Below are 20,939 nucleotides of genomic sequence, written 5' to 3'. Positions count from 1 at the left end.
GTATAAAATACTGAAATTACAGCTGCAATCCCACACAATTGTTATGGTTTGTTTATAGTATAAGTTTTCAAAAAGTGCAGTTCTGGCAAAAGTTCCAGAAATACAAAGGGGTTTTCTTTTTTCAGTGTTATTCTGTAGCTTAGACTGGAGTTAATCTTTGTATCACTATTGTTAAATGTCTTTATGGAAAGTTGCTTTTTAGCTACTGTTTAAGGTTTGAGGAAAATGAAGAAATGTGTACTGAACAGAACCAAAAGTGAACACAGTAAGGATAAATACGTAAATATTCAATGGTCGTAGAAGGGTTTGGGTTATTAACCTATTCTGTAGAGTGTACTCTAAGTAATTCAAAATAATTCTTTGTATGGAGAGGGAAAGATGTGAATTAATCCAATCATTCAAATTGGCAATAATTGTATACAAGTGCAACAAATCCAGATTATCCAACAATCCAAATTAATTGGCATCAAATTAAGAGTAGAATTTACCTTAATTTGTATAGTATAGGTTCGGCATTTATTCTGCCTTAGCTCAAAGTGGCTTGGAGTACTTCAGCAATCTAATTTATCACTGAGCTTTGTGATTTATAGATCAAGTTTAACTTGCATATTTACTCTATTCAACAGCTTCACGGCTTATTTGGCTATTGCTATCTTAAAAACAAAAACTGCATTAAGCATTTAATTGTACTGCAGATAGGATAATCTTTAACACGGTGGCAGAGAGGTTGATATATTGTATAGCCCAAGACTTAAGGATACATTTTCCTACTGTTGAAGTTCAGTTATGAAGGAGGTGCTTTTACTTAGGAAGGGTATGTTAAATTTGTACATCAACTTAGACAGTTGAAAAAAATTACCCCAACATACTCTTGTTAATGTAATTTCCACTCTCCCAATTTTCTAATTAACTTATAAATATACATTGTACAGGAATTCAATGTTTATCTTAATTTTTCAATTTATTTCCACATTTATTTCTCATTCTTTTTGAAACTTGCCCCAGTAACATTCATTCTAACTATCCTGTTGGATTCACCTTATTTTCTATATTCATTTACTTTTCTGTTTTGTTCTTTGTTTCTTTTCAAATCATGTTCTTTTTATTTCCCCATTTCATTTTAATTAATGTATCAGCTCCAATTCCCCCTTCTCATTTTTTTCTCTCTCGTGATTAAATGGAGATATTGAACACCTTTTTAATACAAGGTCTGCTGAACCCCAAAATGCAATCTAAGATTGACAATTCAGCCAAGTTCTGGTATTACAACTGTAGGCCTTTAAATATAGAAAAAATGTTCTAAGGTCCTTCACATAGGGAAGAATATTCTCCCCGTTGGGGGAGAAGTTCAGGAGCGGGCGTGCCTCCGATTGGCGCCCCTGATCGGAGGCACACCGCCATTTTACATGAGCAGGCCAATTAAGGCCTGCCCAGCGTGACGTCCGCCATGTGCTCCCTGTGTGGGCTGGGGGGCATTCCCTGAGGCGGGAGGGCACTCTTTCACGCATACGCGTGAAGGAACGCACTCATCTCCCTGAGGCTAAGTGCTGCCTCAGGGAGATTGGCGCCAAATTTAAAAATGGTACACGTAGAGAAATGAAATTTCCCTGACATGACCCCTCATGTGACAGTGTCACATGAGTTGGGACATGTCCATCACTTTTAAGTAACCTTTTATTAAATTTTAAAAAACCTTCATGAAACCTCATCCCGCCCATGGATGAGGTTTCATGCTTTTTCTGAAGCCCGCCAGGGCTCCCAGCCTGCCCACCAACCTTAAGGTTGGATGGGCAGGTCCATTAACTAGTCTAATTACTTTTTAAATGGCCTCAATTGGCTGTTGACAGGTCGGCAGGCGCGCAGCTGATTCAGCTGCACCTCTGCCGACCTGAAAATGGAAATGATGCAGGGTGACATCGAAAGTCATCCCGCATCATTTTATGCATCGGCGAGCAGGCCCCCCCACCCCAACTCGCCAACCTCAATATCCTGCCCATAATTAAACGAATGGACAAGGGCCTTAAAGGCAGACAGGAAGGTGGATGGGTTGGGGTGGAAATTCTAGTGCCTACACACCTGAGGACAGGACCAGTGATGGTGAGGCAAATGGAAGGGTACCCAGAGTTAGAGGACTGGAAAGTTCGGAGGCGGGGGGAGGGTGGTGAAGGGGGATCAAATGCAGGGCGGGAAGAGTTTGGGTAAGTGGCACTTGGTGTGGTAAAGGATATGGGCAGCAGGGTTTTGGGTGAACTAAAGACTAGAGGGTAGAGAATGGCAGTCCAGCCAAAAGAGCACTGGAATAGTAGAGTCTGATGGTGACACATGCACAGATGAGAGTTTAGTGGCAGGTGGGTTGAAGCAGCAATGGAGGTGGGCGATGTTGCAGAGGTGGAAGTAGGTTATCTTCACTACAGAGGATAAGAGGTTGGAAGCATAACAAGGGATTGACCAGGATGCCATGACTGTGAGCAGTCTGGTTTAGCTGAAGGGTGGTGGGACAAGGAGAATGGAATCTGTCAAGGTTATGGAGATTGTGGCAGGGGCCAATGCTGCTGGCGTTGGTCTTCTCAGTGTTTAACTAGAAAAATTATTGCTAATCAAAGACTAAATATCAGCAATACAAGCTGACAATCTAACATAGTAGGCAGTTTGAGATAGATCTGGGTCTGATCAGCTTACACGTAGAAGTTGAACCATGTCTGCAAAAGGTGTCATGGGAGTGGGGTGGGGGGTGGAGTATGTAGATGAGGAACAGGAAGGAGTCGATGATGGAATGTTGGAGGTCCAAGATCTTTGGAAGTTAACAGCATGAGGGTGGAAGAGATAGCTGGATATGCTGTGGATATACAGGTAAGGAGGAGTAGGCCATTCAGCCCCTTGAGCCTGCTGCGCCGTTTAATAAGATCATGGCTGATCTGATAGTAACCTTAAATCTTCATCCCGCCTATCACCGATAACCTATCACCCCCTTGCTTACCAAGAATCTATCCCCCTCCACCTTAAAAATATTCAAAGACTCTGCTTCCACCTCCTTTTCAGGAAGAAAGTTCCAAAGACTCAAGACCCTCTGAGAGAAAGAATTTCATCTTATTTCTGTTTTAAATGGGTGACCCCTAGTTCTAGATTCCCCCACAAGAGGAAACATCATCTCCATATCCTACCTGTCAAAACCCCTCAGGATCTTTAAAGGTTTCAGTCGTCACCTCTTACTCTTCTAAACTCCAGTGGATACAAGCCTAGCCTGTCCAACCTTTCCTCATAAGACAACCCACCCATTCCGGGTATTAGCCTGGTAAACCTTCTCTGAACTGCTTCCAATGCATTTACATCCTTCCTTAAATAAGGTGACCGATACTGTACACAGTATTCCAGATGTGGTCTTACAAGTGCTCTGTATAACTGAAGCATAACCTCCCTACTTTTGTACTCAATTTCCCTTGCGATAGATGATAACTATTAGCTTTCCTAATTACTTGCTGTACCTGCATACTAGCCTTTTGTGATTCATGCACTAAGACACCCTGATCCCTCTGCAATTAGAGCTCTGCAATCTCTCTCCATTTAGATAATATGCTTCTCATTTATTCTTCCTGCCAAAATGGACAATTTCACATTTTCCAACATTATACTCCACTTGGCAGATATTTGCCCGTTCACTTTACCTATCTATATATTTTTGTAGCCTACCTTTTGTCCTCTTCACAGCTTACTTTCCTACCTATCTTTGTGTCATCAGCAAATTTGGCAACCATCCCTTCAATTCCCTTCATTCAAATTATTTATATAAATTGTAAACAGTTGAGGTCCCAGCACTTATCCCAATTGCACACTACTCGTCACATCTTACCAATCTGAAAAAGACCCATTTATGTCTACATTCTGCTTCTGTTAGCCAGCCAATCTTCTTTCCATGCCAATATGTTACCCCCTATACCATGAGCTTTTATTTTACACAATAAGGCATTTGATAAAGTGCCACATCAAAGGTTCTGGAAATCCAAGTACTGTACATCCACCGATTCCCCTTTAACCACAGCACATGTTACTTCCTCCAGGAACTCCAATAAGTTGGTTAAACATGATTTCCCTTTCACAAAACCATGTTGACTCTGCCTGATTACTTTGAACTTGTCCAAGTGCCCTGCTATAACTTCTTTAATAATAGCTTCTAACATTTTCCCTATGACAGATGTTAAGCTAACTAGTCTGCAGCCTACTGCTTTGTCTTCATCCCTTTTTGAATAATGGAGTTACATTTGCTATCTTCCAAACTAATGGGACCGTCCCTGAATCTAGGGAGCTTTGGAAAATTAAAACCAATGCATCAACTATCTCACTAGCCACTTCTTTTAAGACTATGATCACATGAGTAAGAGTGGAACCAAGCAAAGACAATCCCATTGAGCTGGATAACAGAAAAATTGCATTGGATCAACCATTTCAAAATAACTACAGAGAAGTTGAGGGGTACACAGAGGATACTATACCATAGTCAGAGTCACATTGTATGCCATTTGTGACTTTTGTAAGGCAGCTTTGGTGCTGTAGCAGGAATGTAAAATTGATTGGAGAGATTCAAACATGAAGTTGCAGGCAAGATGGGCACAAATTTTAGAATTGTCAACTTTCAATAGAGACTGAAATAATTTGCAAAGACAAAAGGATTGAGGGTACTTTTGGTGGAAAGGAAGGGGTGATGTTATTGTTTTGAAAGTGTGAGCCTTCATGGTAGCTAACATTGTAAATGACTCCCTCTCCTCAGAGGGAGTCATTTACAATGTTAGCTACCATGAAGGTCAGAAAAGAAAGCTAGGTGGATTGGCAGCACAATGACAACGGGAGCAATTGTAGGGTCTCATGACCCATGGACTACATGAGCTCATAGGGGACACAAGGAACCATAAAGATACTTCAGAAGTAGAACAAGGAAGTTCTGAGAAAGTTTTGACTTGTTGGGGAAAGGGGAAAAGCATTGGGGCAGCTGAAAGTTAAATATCTCCTTCAAAAGCTTGATCCTCAAACTACTGCCCAGGTAGCATTAAAACAAAGGTTCTTAAAGCCCTTGAAGAGATGCTTATCTTGCCTATGTATTCCTCTGTCTCTGTAAATTCCTGCCGTTCCATCCAAGTAGAAGGTGACATCTTGCACCTTTTCCATAGGAAGGAATCTGAGTAAGACTCTTTTTACAACCCAAAGATAACTATGCTTAAAGATAAAATAACATTAGTAAGAGAAGCTGCTGCAACATCTAATGCAACAATTTGCTAACTGCAATTTGGCTGCAGAACAAATAGGCCAACATAATATTGATTTAATGGGCCAGAAATGTAATAACTTTCATTGCTCAATACAAATTTAAGAACTTTTATGCTGCAGAGCACTCAATAGTTATGTCCTGGTCTCATTGTAAAACTACTCTTGAGTTGTATCTGAGCTGTCAGATAGGAAATATAAATTTTCTAAGCAGAATTACAAATAATGGTCTTATTTCAACATATAAATAAGATCCATTATGGAAGTATGTATGTTTTCTTCCCCACTCCTCCACTTGCCCAAAAAAACTGGTGGATGTTATTGGGGTTCTTTTTGTCTTTTGCTCATAATACCAAGGTATACAGAGTGGTGAATTCACCAGCTGGGACAGAATGGATGAATCGCTTCAGGCTTATAGAATTAGATAATGTTGTGTCCTCCAACTCTGATAAAAGGTCAAAAACCTACTTTTATTGTTGCCTATCCATAAGTCCTGTAAAAGTACTATGCTGTCTTCAATGACAAAATTCTATTGTTCATTTTCCATAATGCGCTTGATTAGACCACACTTGAAGTACTGTATTGTTCTGGTCATCATTTTATTAAAAAGGATGTAATGCAAATAAATTACAAGGGTGATATCAGAACTGAAATATTATACTATATTATATTATAAAGATGAACAGGCTGGGTCTCTTTCTTCTTGAATTGAGAAGGCTAAGGGATGACCTAATGGGGGTCTTTACCAAAACTTTTCACAATTTTAGTGTTTGCAGAGGATGTTTCCACTTGTGAGGCTGGGGAAAAGCAAAAAGATCATCAAAAATGACAGTTGTCAAAAAATCAAATATGGAATTCAAAGAAACTTCTTTACCTGGAGAGCGGTGAGAATGTGGAACTCACTATGACAGGGAATATTTGAGGCAATTAGTTTAGATGCATTTAAGGGGCACCTAGAGAAGCAGATGAGGAAGAACAGAATAGAAGATTATGCTGAGAGATCAAAGAGGAAGAATGGAAAGAGGCTCGAGTGGAATGTAAATGGACTGGTTGGGCCAAAAGGTCTATTTCTGTGCTGTATATTCTATGTAATAATACTAGGAACTTGTAGCTACATCTCAATTTTACATTAACGTTCAAAACTCTAGTTTTAAGTGTCATCTGCTCTGCTTGCACTATGCTCACATGCAGCATTGTGTCCTGGAACACTGCAACTTGTATGCAAAAAGTCAGATGAGTTGTCTTCTGTATTGTATAGCATGGTTGTAGCACACTGTAGATTATTGGAATATTTTGGTCTGTCCCACTAATCTCAGACATTGTGTAGCCCTTTCCATAACCACCACATTCACCTTGAGATTTGATGATGATAAAGGTCATTTTGTAGATTTATTGTCCATATATTCTATTTGACTCTGTGTATCCTGATACAGTGAAAATACATGGAACAGAGACCAAGATCTGAAGATCCATTAACAAAGTTACAAGTTTGAATACCTAAATGTTTGAAAGTCAAATCCAGGAGAGGAGAAATTTTGAGTATTGCTGCTAATTGGGCATTATGTAGTGGCGATTAGTTCAATTTCTTGTGCTGTGTTGCTATTCTCATCTGGATTGCTTTGGGGAAATTTGAAAAGCTGGAACTATTAAACTTCCTCAGTAGGGTGGAGAAAAAAAAAAAGACAATTATCCTTCCTACAACTGGCTCCATACTTGGGATACTTTGCTGCAATGTGCTCATTTGTCAGCTCGTCATTACTGCATAATCCTGGTGATTTTATAGCACTGGAGACAAAATTGCAAAAAAAGTATTCAAAACATTGATGGAAAATTACATTAATATCCAAGGCCAGTTACTCTTAAACGTTACCAAACAGAAAAATAAAAAAACAACTCCCCAGCTTCTCTATCTCCAAACCATTTTTCATTATTTTTTTCACCTGCATTTGATTTCCTCTGGCCTGCTGCAACTTCTTTTTACTCCGCCATCTTTCTTAATCTGTACAAACATATTTAGTTATATTTTTCTCAGAGATTCATTGGAAGTACAAGTAGCAAGTCCTACTAGCCTTCAAAACCAGGTCACAGAACTTAAAATGGCATGTAATATTAACCTATTTTGATCTCCTAAGTTTGGTACAATAGCGAAATAAAAATATGCACCACAATGATACATCACCAATATTTTCCTATACCTAATACAAATGATTTTTCACAGCACTAAAGTAGAAAATAGAATACTCAGTAACTAAATAAGAAAGAACTATAGAAGCGAACTAAAAGGCTTTAAACGTTCAAATTGCATGTTACCTACAGATCTAATTTATCTGCTGCCTTCTGTACTTTCCAATATTTGTACATTTCTCAACTTCTTCAAAACTGCACTTTTTTGACTCATCACTTCATCCCCAGACTAAGTTTCAGATAGTAATACCAAGCAGATGTGATGCTGAAAACTATAACTACATAATTTACCTTCTCCACAGAAAATTGAATCAGTTCTGTTTAACCGCCCAGAGTATTACACAGTGTATTGCCAAGGATTAAAGAAAAACTTATTTACTTAGCTCTCAATCAAAACCAGATAAGATATACTAGATTTTGATATACATTGTTGATTCCAGTGGGAAACATTGTGGGGAAATGCAGCTTGAATTTTATCTAGTACAAGAAAATACTATCAAAGCTGTTACATAGTTAGGGATGCTTGTTGTCTCCCAGGGTAGTTGACTGTAATGGTTAACTTAGCTAAAAAGTGTCATAATTGAATGTTGCATGAAAATGCCATAATTTTTTTTGTCCAATGATATTAAAAATATTAACCATTAACATTGTCAAGATTATTTATAAACATAAGATTTTGTGTTTTTCTTTTAAATCTTTTTTCCACAGCAAAACAGGTTTCAGCTAGTGCCTGCTAAACATTCTCTTACTCCACTTCGGCTCAAGAATTTAGGTCACGAAAGAATCTGCTGAATCCAGTTAAAGTGAAACGTTAACAAACATCAACACTACCAGACAAAGAGAAGATTGAACAGCACTTCTGTGTACCAGTACAGTAACTAATGAACCACATGCAATCTAGGAAAAATCAAGAACAGTATAAAATTCAATGCAGTAATTCTGACTGAGCTGAATTCATAAAATGGAAGTGAGGGTTGAGTTTATTGTAAGTTCTAATCCTTAATTTTATTAATCAGTGGACAGTACAGCAAGCAGGACACATACAAGTGTTGCATGAAAATGATGCAATTTTTTATTTTGCAGCAATTTGAGGGGTTCCGTTTGCAAATGTTTGGAACAGCTTGATTATAGAGGATATTCACAATCTGTGCATCTCTTTAAAAAGTTGTTACAAAGTATAATGATGAGAGAGAGATACAATATTTTGGTTTTAAAAAATGGATGCTGTTGACCAGAATTGATGGATATTTGCAGATATAGTTAGTGTAATTTGTTTAGATCCTTGGACAGCCAGAAGGAAATTCAAGCTCAAGAAAATCTTGACCTATGCTATGATGATTCTGGCTGGCTTTCAGGAGACTAACTTCAGCAATGCTGGAAAGCCTCACCCATTTTCCTTTCTCATCCCCAATTCAGCATCTCAGCGATGAATTAGCCAAAACTGGCAAACATCAGTTGAGGTTGCTATTCATATGGTATCCTTGTTAAGGAGCACTAGCTATCAACCTACTGATCACTCAATTAAGGGAATTCAGAACTATGTAGATTGCCCATTTTAAAATGGGACTAAAATGCTGTCATTTGTGCTCTTCTTCAAGGCCAGTGGAGACAGATTAAGAAAGATACTTTTTATCTAGGAGTAGACAAAAGTAAGGCAACAGCTTTTCGCTTGCCTTTCTTTGCTTAATGTACGAAGCCTGGTAGTATTGTGATTGAACTACAAGATCTTCCCATTCGATAAAATGAGTAGGAAGGAAACTTTGACTTGCAATCTACAATAGAAAATCAAAATTGTGCAGGTTTCTAAAGGATCATTCAATCAATAAGTATCAAGACCTATTAGTATGTCAAATTAAGTTACTGCCTTTTTTAATTTGTCTTAGAAATGCTATAGGTCTTGATAAATTATTGTTCTACCTGAGATTTCATTGTAGATTTTAGGGCAGTTGTAATCTCTACCTGGTTTTATTAATTATCTCTCATTGCTTCAGTGTGTCCACTTTTTAAAATTTCATTTTGGGGTGGAGTTTTATGATGTGAAATCCACAGCCTTTGACCCTGAAGGGGGGTTTGGGGGGGGGGGGGGGGGGGGGGGCAGTGTAGGAGAAGGTGGGGAAAGGGGGGGTGGCAAGGTTGTGGAGGAGGGGGAGTGGCAAAACAAAACTGTAATATATTGAAAAACATGTCTATAATATTGCAATTGGAAAATTAGGTGAGTTTTTGGATAAGCTATTTTCCTGACATGCATGGTTGTTAACTTTGTTCCATAACTATTTTAATGACAAAGATTAAAATTCCTATTTTTAACTATATGTATTGGGTGGGGGAGTGTTGAGAGAGAAGCCCCCTGGGCATCTCCCCATTAATGTTCATGTTTTATTTCAGTATGGTGATGGGCTGCCCACCCAATTGCATCAGAACATAGGAATCTGAGCAGGCCATTCAGCTGCTTGACCATGTTCCAACATTCAGTTAGATCATGGCTGTGTATCGTAACTGTCTACTTGCCATGGTTCCATAGCCCTTGCTACACATATTTCATTTGTTGTTATCTATCCACTCTGATGCAACCAGTTTAAAACAAGGATGTATACCATTTCTGTACTAGATAGCTTGATGACAAGGCAACTAACGTTTTATTTTTTTTCTCTTATATTTTCTTCCACCTCAGTTATTTTCATCCCTTCCCCTCTTTAGGTCCACTGTGCCATTCACTGCCCCAGAAGAGGAGGTGAACAGGCAATCTGCTCCCAGACCTCTAACAATGCCGCTGTGTAACTGGCTGCTTGGAGTCATGCGTGAGTGGCCTGCGGGAGTGGTGTGTGTGTGTGTGTGTGTGTGTGTGTGTGTGTGTGAATGTGTTTGTGTTCCTTCTTTCCTTCCCTTTGTGTACCCATCTTTCCCTAGTTTCTCTCAAACACTCTGTGTTTCTGTAGTTTGCCTCTGCTTGTGAATTTGTACTGTGGGAAGCATAACACAATCCAGCACTGTACCATTTCCATGACCACATTAGAACTCAGGTGCTGCCATCTATAATCTACTCCCCAAAACACCAATATGGGTAGTGGTGATGCTTCCATACACAGTACTCCTTCACAACTGACTTTAGACTCAATAATATCTAGTAATATCACATGGTTAACTAGTACCAGTGAGGTAACTTGTGTCTGCAAATGGCACCATAAACATTTGAGTTTATTTCCTAGCCCCAAGTATAATTCGGCACACAATTAATATTCCTCAAACTACATTTTACATAATGGCGACACAAATAGGCTTACTTGGTGACCGTTTGGAACAGTGATAGTAATCTAACAGCAACAGAACTAAAATAGATTTGCTTAGCATATCCTACTGCTACTTTTTTTGTGGCTGAATCAAAGGTTATGTTTTCTATCATTTCACCTATCTTCTACTCAGGTTTATTTGAGAAATTATTTTCTGCAGTCTCTAAAATTATGTTTGAAAGCTAGATTTCCACAGTTGCTTTATATTCATTCTCTTCCCAGTCCTAACAAATCAGTAGAACTTAAATAAGCAAGGTCTAGAAATTGCATCCATTTTTCAGGTGCTGCGCCAGTACCTAAGATCCCCACAATGGAGGGCAGGAAATCTACAAGAGATACTTTTTAACCACCCTGAAACATGGGTTGGGCCCTTTTTAACATGCAAACCTTAAACCTTCTGGAAGTCCCCACTCCAATTCTGCTTTGAGGCAGCCATTGTGGGCTGAAATCAGGATCCAGCTCTAGAGTGCACCTGTAACAACGAAGTATTGAATGTGGAGCCAGGAAGAGTAGAAGTGCTCCTCCCAACTCCAAACTAAGGGATCATCTTGAATGCTGCCATTCTTGCCGCCATTCTTGACCATCAACCCCAACAGACCCTGCATTGTTTTACCCTCCTTCCATCTCCAACTGGGCCTGTGGGCCTTTCCCAAGGACTACTGCAGCAGCTTCATTTCTTACCAGCCCTCTCCACTCTTTAGTGGAGTGCTGTAATGCTGATTGTATTGTGTGGCAAATTAATATTGCGGAAGATACACCATTTCTTTGAACAGGCATGACCTCCATGCATTCAAGGAAGAGATGTCTCCCTTTCTGACCATGTCTACCATCAAAATAAATTGGCTAGGATCATGTTTTCTGTATAACTCTGTGTCCACTGGAAAACAGAGCACTGCAGAGACAAATCTTCAGTATACTGGCCTTCTTGCTGCACATAACTTTTCAATCCACCAAATTTTACTTCATTTTGGCCTTCTAGAACTCAAGTTATATATCTAGCACCTCACAATTTATGACACACAAGACAATGGGCCTTGCTACTTTATTCCTTATAAAGATATCAATTTGTCTATCATTCCTCCTGAAAGATGCGCCCCATTCACTCAATTCTCCTTTTCTTAGAATCCTCGACTGCTATTTCTACTTGATGAGGGAGCTTATAATTTAGGAAGCAGGATATCAAGATAGTCTAGTAATGTAGAAATTTCATTTTTTCAACACTGAGATTTAAGAATGCACAGTAAATAAAGTTTGTTGTTATTTAATACTTCATTGCAAATTGTTACACAAAACCATTTATGATGTGGAATTAGCAGTAGTTGTCATTCATATACATCGTTTTGATGGTTGGATTTTGTTCATTAGCATTCATGACTCACGTGAGTAATTTAAACAAGGAAAACTTATTTCCAATATGACTCAAACTAAGAACATCCAAAAATCACAGCGATTGAGAGTACTGGCCACACTGTACACCTGCCCCCCACCCCGGCTGCTTACCTGTTTATGATAAAAAATGCAAGCCCTCCCTCAATCACGCACACACACAAAAGGAATCTGTGCATCTTTTATCCTCCATTTGCTGGCCTCTTTCCATCTTCCCTCCTCAACTACTATCCAGCCTGATATGGTCCACTGTCCAGGGTTATCCACACATTGTTAACAGCTTTCGCTGCCTTTTTATCTATATTCATTGTTTCTACTATTACTGCCATCTCTTCTTGACCCTTCAGGGATAAGGGGTGTGCGGTGAAGGAGTGCTTTAAAGTTTGCATGCTTGAAAGCTTCAACCTTGGCTCTTCAAACTTTCTTGGCCTGAAGGAGTGCGAACAACACTTTGTAATTATTTCAAAACCCTGCTGCTTTGGTCTAAATCCACATGTTAGGGACCAAGCTTTTCTGGAAGTTTGAAGAGCTGAGTCTGAACGTCAGCAAGGCCTGTACAAGTACACAAAAAAAGTAAGGAACAATTGACTGAGTTTAAAAAAAACTCTGCCTGTGCATTGGCTACTTAACTGAGGTTTACTCCTTGTATAATAAAAGAAAGGATGAATCTAGGGAAAACCTAGGAGTCTTAGTAAACTAAATGTTCAGCACGTCTAGCCAATGCGGAACAGCAATAAACAAAGTCAACGGAATGTTGAACCATGTAGCTAAAATAGTCCAATACAAATAAAAGGAAGTCATGACAAAATTGCAGAATGCTCTGTTGAGACCGTACCTTGAGATCTGCATATACAAGACACAAAGACATGAGTTGTTAGAAAAATATTTTTGGACGGAAGCATTTAAAAGGGTCAAGTGGCCTTTCTCATTTTTATTTATTCTTGCCATTTTTTGAAATTCTGTGCCATCAGTAATAACTAAGTTTGTTGGGAACACAGCATTACCCCATCTTGTACAGTTAGGATGAAGGGTTTTTTTTTGTACATGTATGATCAAATATTCTATTAATTCCACATTGTGATTTGAATACTAAATGATAGATTTGCAAGATATTACAAAGCCGCCATCCATAGATGGGTTTAGATGTTAGCCTTCCTATAATGTGGTGCCAGGACTGTATGCAATACTCCAGTTGTGGCCTAACCAGCATTTTATACAGTTCCAGTATAACCTCCCTGCTCTTGTATTCTATGCCTTGACTAATAAAGGCAAGTATCCCACATGCCTTCTTAACCACCTTGTCTACCTGCCATGCGAGCTTCAGGGATCTGTGGATATGCACACCAAGGTCCTTCTGATCTTTTGTACTTTCCAGGGTCCTTCAAGGTGTAATCCCTTGCCTTGTTAGCCCTCCCCAAGTGTATTATCTCACATTTTTCGGGCTGAATTCCATTTGTCACTGCTCAGCCCACCTGACCAGTCTATTGATATCCTCCTGCAGTTTACGGCTATCCTCCTCACTATTTATCACCCTACCAATTTTCATGTCATCTGCGAACTTCTTGATCATACCCCCAACATTTAAGTCCAAGTCATTTTATGCACACCACAAATAGCAAGGGTCCCAGCACCGAGCCCTGTGGAACCCCACCCAGAAACATTCCTCTGCTTCCTGCCTCTCAGCCAAATATGGATCCAACGTGCCACTTTGCCTTGGATCCCATGGGCTCTTACTTTCTTGACCAGTCTGCCATGAGGGATCTTGTCAAAAGCTTTGCTAAAGTCCATGTAGACCACATCAAATGCATTACCTTCATCAACGCTCCTGGTTACCTCAAAAAATTCAATCAAATTTGTCAAACACGACCTTCCCTTAACCAACCCAAGCTGACTATCCCTGATTAATCAATGTCTCTCCAAATGCAGTTATATTCTGTCCCTCAGAATTCTTTCCAGTAACTTCCTCACCACTGAGGTTAGACTGACTGGTCTGTAATTTCTTCATCTATCTCTTCCTCACTTTTTTAATAATGGGACAACGTTTGCCCCTTTTGTGCTTTTTTACTTCTACCCATATGGCCTCATTTGATGATCCTTCCAAGATATCATCCCTCCTCACTGCTATAATTGATTCCTTGATCAATATTGCGACCACCCCCCCACCCCCACCTCTTTCTATCTTTCTAACCCCCTCTCTATCTTGTCTGAATACCCTATAACCAGGAACGTTGAGCTGCCAATCCTGCCCTTTTAGCCAAGTCTCGGTCATAGCTATGATGTCATACTCTATGCCTATCTGTGCCCTCAGCTTGTCTGTCTTATTCCTCAGGCTCCTTGCATTAAAGTATATTCCATTTAGCCTTGCTAACCTCACTTCTTTCTTATCTAGCCCATGTTTCCTCCGCCTTCCAGACTCAAGTACTAGCATTCTAATTCCGTCTCAGCTTCTCTCCCCTCTGAACTACTTTTCAGGATCTCACACCCTCCCGCCAATTTAGTTTAAATCCGCCCCAACAGCATTAGCAAATTTCCCCTCGAGGATGTTGGTCCCATTCCTGTTCAGATGTAACCCGTACAACTTGTACAGATCCCACCTCCCCCAGAAACGGTCCCAATGTCCCAGGAGTCTAAAGCCCTCCCTCCTGCAACATCTCTCCAGCCGCGCATTCATCTGTCCTATCCTTCTGTTCCTATATTCAGTACTGCATGGCACCAGGAGTAATCCGGTGATTACTACCTTTGAAGTCCTGCTTTTCAATTTCCTACCTAACTCCTTGAAGTCCGCTTGCAGGACCCCATTTCCTTTTCTTCCTATGTCATTGGTCCCAACATAGACCACAACCTCTGGTTGTTCACCCACCCCCTTCAAAATGCCCTACAGCCGTTCTGTGACATCCTTGACCCTGGCACTCAGGAGTCAACATACCATCCTGGAGTCATGTCTATGGCTACAGAAGCGCCTGTCTACTTCCCTCACTAACGAATCCCCTACCAACTATTGCGCTTCCACACTTCTTCCTCGCCCCCCCTGAGCAGCTGGACCACCCACAGTGCCATGGCCTTGGCTCTGGTTGGTGTCCACAGAGGAACTTTCAATCTCACTGTTTTCCAAGGCCGAAAAACGATTTGCGAGTGAGATGCACTCACTACCTGCTTGGCCCCTTTCTACTATCTGGCGGTCACCCATTCCCTCTCTGCTTGCACTTCCTTCAGCTGTCGGGTGACCATGTCCTGAAACGTGCTATCCACGATCCTCAAAGCCTCGTGAATGCACTGTAGTGCCCCCAGCTGCCACTCAAGCTCCAAAATCCGAAGCTCGAGTTGCTCCAGTCAGAGGCACCTCCTGCACACATGGTCATCCAGACTGCTAGGAGCAAATCACGGGACTGAGCTCCCCAGACATATCTTAACTAAATAGAATATGGACCCTTGCTTTTATTTTACCCTTACTCATACTTGAGTACAGACTAGATGCCAGATCCTCTAGATAGACTAGACTATGTTTCAAAGTCCAACGTTTCAAAAATTCCAATTAGAATGAGGGAAGACCCTGTTGCCTCTCTCTAAGGTGTAAGTAATAATTAGTTATCTTTTCTAATGAACCAAGTGAATTAATTAGTGGGGTTCAAAATTCAATATCTTTAAAAAAATTAACTAATGTCAAATTGACAGTTGTTATATATTGAACTGAAGGGAATTAAGGCCAAGTGTAGTCTTCAGATGAAATAGGGTTATAGGGTGGGAAATACCTGGGCCAGAGCATACAAAAGTAATTTTAAAGATATATATATTATTTTATTTTTATATAAAACTTTATTTGATATGATTTACTTGTATTTAAATAGTTAAACTTGCAGCAATCTAAGAGGCAGAAATGTGAAGTTAGTGAGAGCATAGGAGTCTCTGTGGTATTGACTGAAGAGCTGGGGGACACCAAGCAAGAGGTACAACAAAACCTTTACTGGTGGCGGGGGGGGTCTAATGTAGAAAGGGAGATTTCACTAATAAAAGTGGACATTGTTGGTTGGACTTAGTTGTGTACTTGCACCCAGATACACACACAATCAAGTTACAAATCAGATGTGCTGACTAAATCAATCCCTCTCTATGTAAGTTTCTTGCAATTAAGGTTACTCAGAAATCCTCTTCAAATTTCAACTAGATTTTCAGGCACAGTGAGATACAGCCATTTTTCTGGGAATTAATTGCAATTTTGAACATTTTAAAACATCCTCGTTGAGAAGTGCACTGTATTTTGTTTCTTTAAATGCATTTTTTAAGTACATCAATATGTGTCATATAAGAAATTCCCAAGTTTTAGGTTGTTGAACTTGCTGTGTTCAACGTACACATGGGCTGAAACTTTGAACAATGCTTAAGGAAGAAACATATAGCGCTTTCTTTGCAGCCCTAATTATTAATGCTTATTTACAACCAGTTTTACTTTTGGACACTTTTTTCTCAGGAAAGTTGAGTGAAACTTGACATCAACAGAGTGGATGTATTTGTGGGTTTAGACCACGGAGGAAGATCCTACTAGGAATTTGTAATGGAAAAAATTGATGTGCAGTGTGTGCAAATGTAAATTTTTTAGGTTAATCAGAAACAGTAAATAATGGTTGATTATTAAAGATCTGTACAGTTCAATGCACTGCACTACTCTTTAGCAATGTGTACATTTGTTACAGTGCAGGTTTTTATATATCTAGATCTTACACAGGACTATAGACACTAACTATTTGAAGGGCAATTTCTATAGTACTAAGCTTTTTAAAATATTTTAGGTGGGTGGGAAGCTTTAAGATGAGTAATACCGGTGATAGAGACAGACCACCGACCACTTTCACTTGGATACAGATCCAAGAATTTGGCCACACAGTATCTTTGGTCTTGCAGCACCTGTCTTGCCAGCGTGAAACAGCCTCATAAGCTTTCTGTATGGTGCAGGGGAAATCTGGTTTTAGGCATGTTAGTATCACATGCAAAGGGCTTACCCAACTGCTTGCTGTTGTATAGTGGGTGTCCTTAGAGAGACCACCTATCAGGCCAATACCAACTAGGTTGGAGGAGCAAGGGCACTGACCATCGCCAGTTGTTGCTGCAACCTCCACCTCTGACCATAGCTTCTTTCCTTTTCTGATAAACCGTCTGTCAGTTACCTTAAGGTCGCTGCTGACACTGGCTCAATCTTCAATCTCATAAACTGCCTTTGATGCTAAATGGGCCTCGCCATTTACATTACTCTTGGGGCTTCCTGAATTCAAAAATGGGAATGCCAAATGTTTAGATCCAAGAATCAGCACTTGCTCATCAACTTGCTTCATTCTAGTCTTGAATGAGCACTTTCACTGCAACTGTACAAATTTTATTTTATTTTTGAGGTTGCAAAGTCTGTCAATCAACAAGTATTTTATGCTGCAGGAATTAGCAAACAACTTGAGACTCCCATAACTGATTACACATTGGATACTTCCAGCTTTACTGTTTCATGTACATTTTAATTTGATAAATGTCACTTAAATATGTGAAGCAAAAGTAGAACAAATTTCATAGTACTATGTACAAATAAAAAGAAAATTGCTTTATTGTACAACCACAAACATCATTGTACAATGCAAACTTACCAGGCCTTAATCTTTATTAGTAACTGCAGCATGGTATTTCATTGTGTGTTCCAACTGTGTGGGGAAGCACTTGGGCACTTCCCAAATGGCATGGGATCAATAACACAGCAGAGTGGGTGAACAGAATCTGCCACTTCACCACTTCATTATTGCTTGTGTTGTTCTCACAGCGTTGTCATGTATGAACTAGAAATTATTCTAGGACCTCTCAATCCCCTTTTTTAGTTTTAATAATTTCATTGGAAAACTTAATGATCACTCATCATCAAAACAAGATAAATCTGGATCCATCTTAAAATATGATTTAAATGTTACAGCTGTCAGTCCAACTGGAAGTGAATGCAACAAGTTCTATTCCACAGATGTGCCAACAAGTCATTCATCACTGCTGACAGTGAACACACATTTCTTGAAATGGGTCTTAATGGTTGTTGAGGGACTATTAACCAATAATTTTTATTGAATGCAGGCAATTCAGCAATTAAACTGTTTTGTATCTGTATTATATGTGTCCCTATCTCTTCCTCCAATTACTTTTATAGGAAAGTCCATTTTCTATATAGTTTTACATTCTTAGAAAATACATCAAGATGCTCTGAAATTACAGTTGCTATTAGGATGGAGATGCAGATCAGTATCAGTCAGTCTGTCTCCGGCACAAGATTGTGACATTATCTTTTCTGATCTTATTACTTGGAAAAGCAGCCATTCTTTCACTACCACAACTGATACAGTGGGAATGGAAGCAAGTCTTTTTAAAAATATTTTAATTTGTGATTCTTTTGGTTTTTATTCATTAGTGTTCTCTTTTTGAAAAAAAACTAGATGTGTGGTTTGCATAGACTGTAACAGGGATTGCTAGGTAAAATAATCCAGTTATATTGGAATGATTATCTTTCTACTCTTCATGAAATATGATCTTACGCAAAGTATCTGCAACTTAATCTGTCTCCATCCTTTTCCACTGCAGACATCTTTTGTACTGTACTGTTGCTTTTGCATATTTATTGACCCAAGGTTTCTTAGCAATTGGACCATTTACTGAAGTCCTTGCCAAACAGTACTGGTGTTATCACTAGGCTTAATAGTGATTTATATCATTACACTAATTGTACTTAAAGTAATACGCTTTTGTTATCCTGGTACACTTCGCATGTAATACCTGTAATTCAACTCAAATTGCCCTGAGAGCTACCATCCACCAGTAGCCACCAATATATATTATCTTAGTGTAATACAGCTTAAAAGTGCTCACTCCAAACATAACCCAAATTGGTAATAGAAAACATGTAATCTATTTGTACTGACACTTGATTTTCAGTTCAAGGGACAAAAACAATTGAACTTTATTAAAATCCTAGTGACAACACTTCCATGGAGGGCATTTCTCCATTTTGTCTCCTCTTTCTCTTCTGTATGATATTTGGATATTCTCCAACACCCATTTTTAAAAAAAAATTACTCACTGTTGTTCCTTGTTAATCTTTGAAATTTGTAGCTAGGAGATGCTGAATTCTCTTGCATTTTCTTCCTGTAGCTTATTCCCTTTCTAATGGCTTGTACTTTTCATTTTTGGTTAGGTCTTCCTTTTTTGCAACATAACACTTGCAAATGAATTGTGCAGGAAAGATGCTTGCATATAATAGTTCATCTTCCAGTCTCAAACCATTCTATTATCACACAGAATGGCAAGTACAAGGAAGGTCCAAACAAATAACTGGTCAGGAACATGAAACATTATAAACTTCAGCACATTAGTCAGTTTATGCAAACAGACATAATCTAAAATCATACTTATATTCAATATAATGAGAGCTTGGGAGCTTGAACTATTAAATAATTATCCAAACTGCGGTTACGCAGTACTATATATATTTGTGCTAACATTGTTTTTCTTTCTTTACAGCACCACTTTCCACAATACTAAGTAACCACTTTGGTTACCGCCCAGTAGTGATGCTGGGTGGATTGCTCGTTAGTATAGGAATGATGGCAGCATCGTTTGCACAGGCAATTGTAGAAATGTACATTGCCATTGGATTAGTCTCAGGTAATTGCTTTTCCTTACTGCTCAATTCAAATAGATGTTTCAAAGGATTGGAGCAGACAAAAAACCTTTGAAACACTTTATATTCTTAATTTAGTTTCAAAATATATGAATTTTCTGTTATAACGATTCCAAAACAGATTGAAACATTTGGTGCCAAGTATTCTACAACTAGAAAGATACTGAAAATGCCACCTAAATTGGAGAATACTATAATTATTTATCATTTAACTCTGGTTTGTTTCATTATTTTTCACATTTTTCTTAGTTACATTTCCCCCATAAATGCATCCTTTTCTGATCGAGAAGATGGGTAGCTAACTTACTCTTAGACCTTTACCAATCCCAACTTTGAACCAGCTGACAGAAGCTGAACAACATTAACTCTACCCAGAGAAGAATTCCCAATCTTCATGTGATGTGTTTCTCCCACTCATCATCCCCTCCCTGTCCCTTGCCCAGAAGTTCCCCATGGGCAATTTCTGATCTTTATCATGCTATGTGGGAGGGAAAAATAGTGCGCAAGTTTGAAAACACTCACAGCTGTACCAAAGGGCACTGCAGTACCATAGTGCTGCTTTCTTATTCTGTTTTCATAATATAGGTCAGCATTAATCATGCAATATTAGCATTTATAGAGCAGCAAATCCTGTATTTTAGAACTTGCTAAGAAAGAAGGAAAGCTGCTCAACTAGTACTGTAGTCATCTTGAGGGTTGACAAAAGGCTACTTATCATTGTTTACTATAAGAATTCAAGCAGTCAAAATTACTTTGATTAGGCTTATCGTACCATGATTACCAGGAAGAAATTCTGGCACCCAAATTTCCTGCAAGTGAAAATGGAGGTATTGCAACTGCAGAAAAAATTAACACTTAAGCATTCTATGTCAAGCACTGAGTAGATCATTATTACTTAATAGAACACAAGAGGACATGCAGGAGATCAGTGCATGAAAAGGTTCACTTGAATATACCCATTGTCCTGCTTGAAAACTTGCTCTAGTTCACTTCCCTAAGACAGGTATATTCTCCTTTCTTTCCATCTATTGTCCTACTCTCAATACTTTCTACAAAAGTTGCTCTTTGTTCTCAGATTTTCCATCATCTTAAATTCTGGCTTAATCAGTGATTGCAGTTATTTCTTGCATGATCGTCAC

At 39.1% G+C, this 20,939-nt stretch overlaps 2 protein-coding genes across 13 annotated transcripts in view; one reads left to right on the top strand and one right to left on the bottom strand.

Annotated features, from left to right (window-relative positions):
- LOC121293608 (archaemetzincin-2) overlaps positions 1–20,939 on the bottom strand; it is a 138,957-nt gene that overhangs the window by 34,418 nt on the left and 83,600 nt on the right. The window contains exon 8 of one of the 4 annotated variants that reach the window (XR_005946570.1): positions 17,270–17,364. The exons of 2 other annotated variants lie outside the window; for them this stretch is intronic. The gene's annotated coding sequence lies outside the window, so the exon portion shown is untranslated. Of the gene's footprint in view, positions 1–12,645; positions 12,663–17,269; positions 17,365–20,939 lie in introns of those variants that run through there. One more of the 4 variants, XM_041216714.1, reaches the window with a different exon arrangement.
- LOC121293606 (monocarboxylate transporter 7-like) overlaps positions 1–20,939 on the top strand; it is a 44,118-nt gene that overhangs the window by 9,916 nt on the left and 13,263 nt on the right. For 2 of the 9 annotated variants that reach the window (XM_041216702.1, XM_041216698.1), the window contains exon 4: positions 19,641–19,784. In XM_041216702.1, the coding sequence (XP_041072636.1) occupies positions 19,641–19,784 (144 nt within the window). Of the gene's footprint in view, positions 1–8,145; positions 8,423–10,108; positions 12,684–19,640; positions 19,785–20,939 lie in introns of all 9 variants that reach the window. The other 7 variants (XM_041216703.1, XM_041216705.1, XM_041216700.1 and 4 more) reach the window with 7 other exon arrangements.

This window comes from Carcharodon carcharias, chromosome 22, assembly GCF_017639515.1.
Source record: "Carcharodon carcharias isolate sCarCar2 chromosome 22, sCarCar2.pri, whole genome shotgun sequence".
Lineage (NCBI taxonomy): Eukaryota > Metazoa > Chordata > Chondrichthyes > Lamniformes > Lamnidae > Carcharodon > Carcharodon carcharias.
The sequence above is the reverse complement of the archived record's forward strand: the minus strand, read 5'-3'. Positions and strand labels throughout refer to the sequence as shown.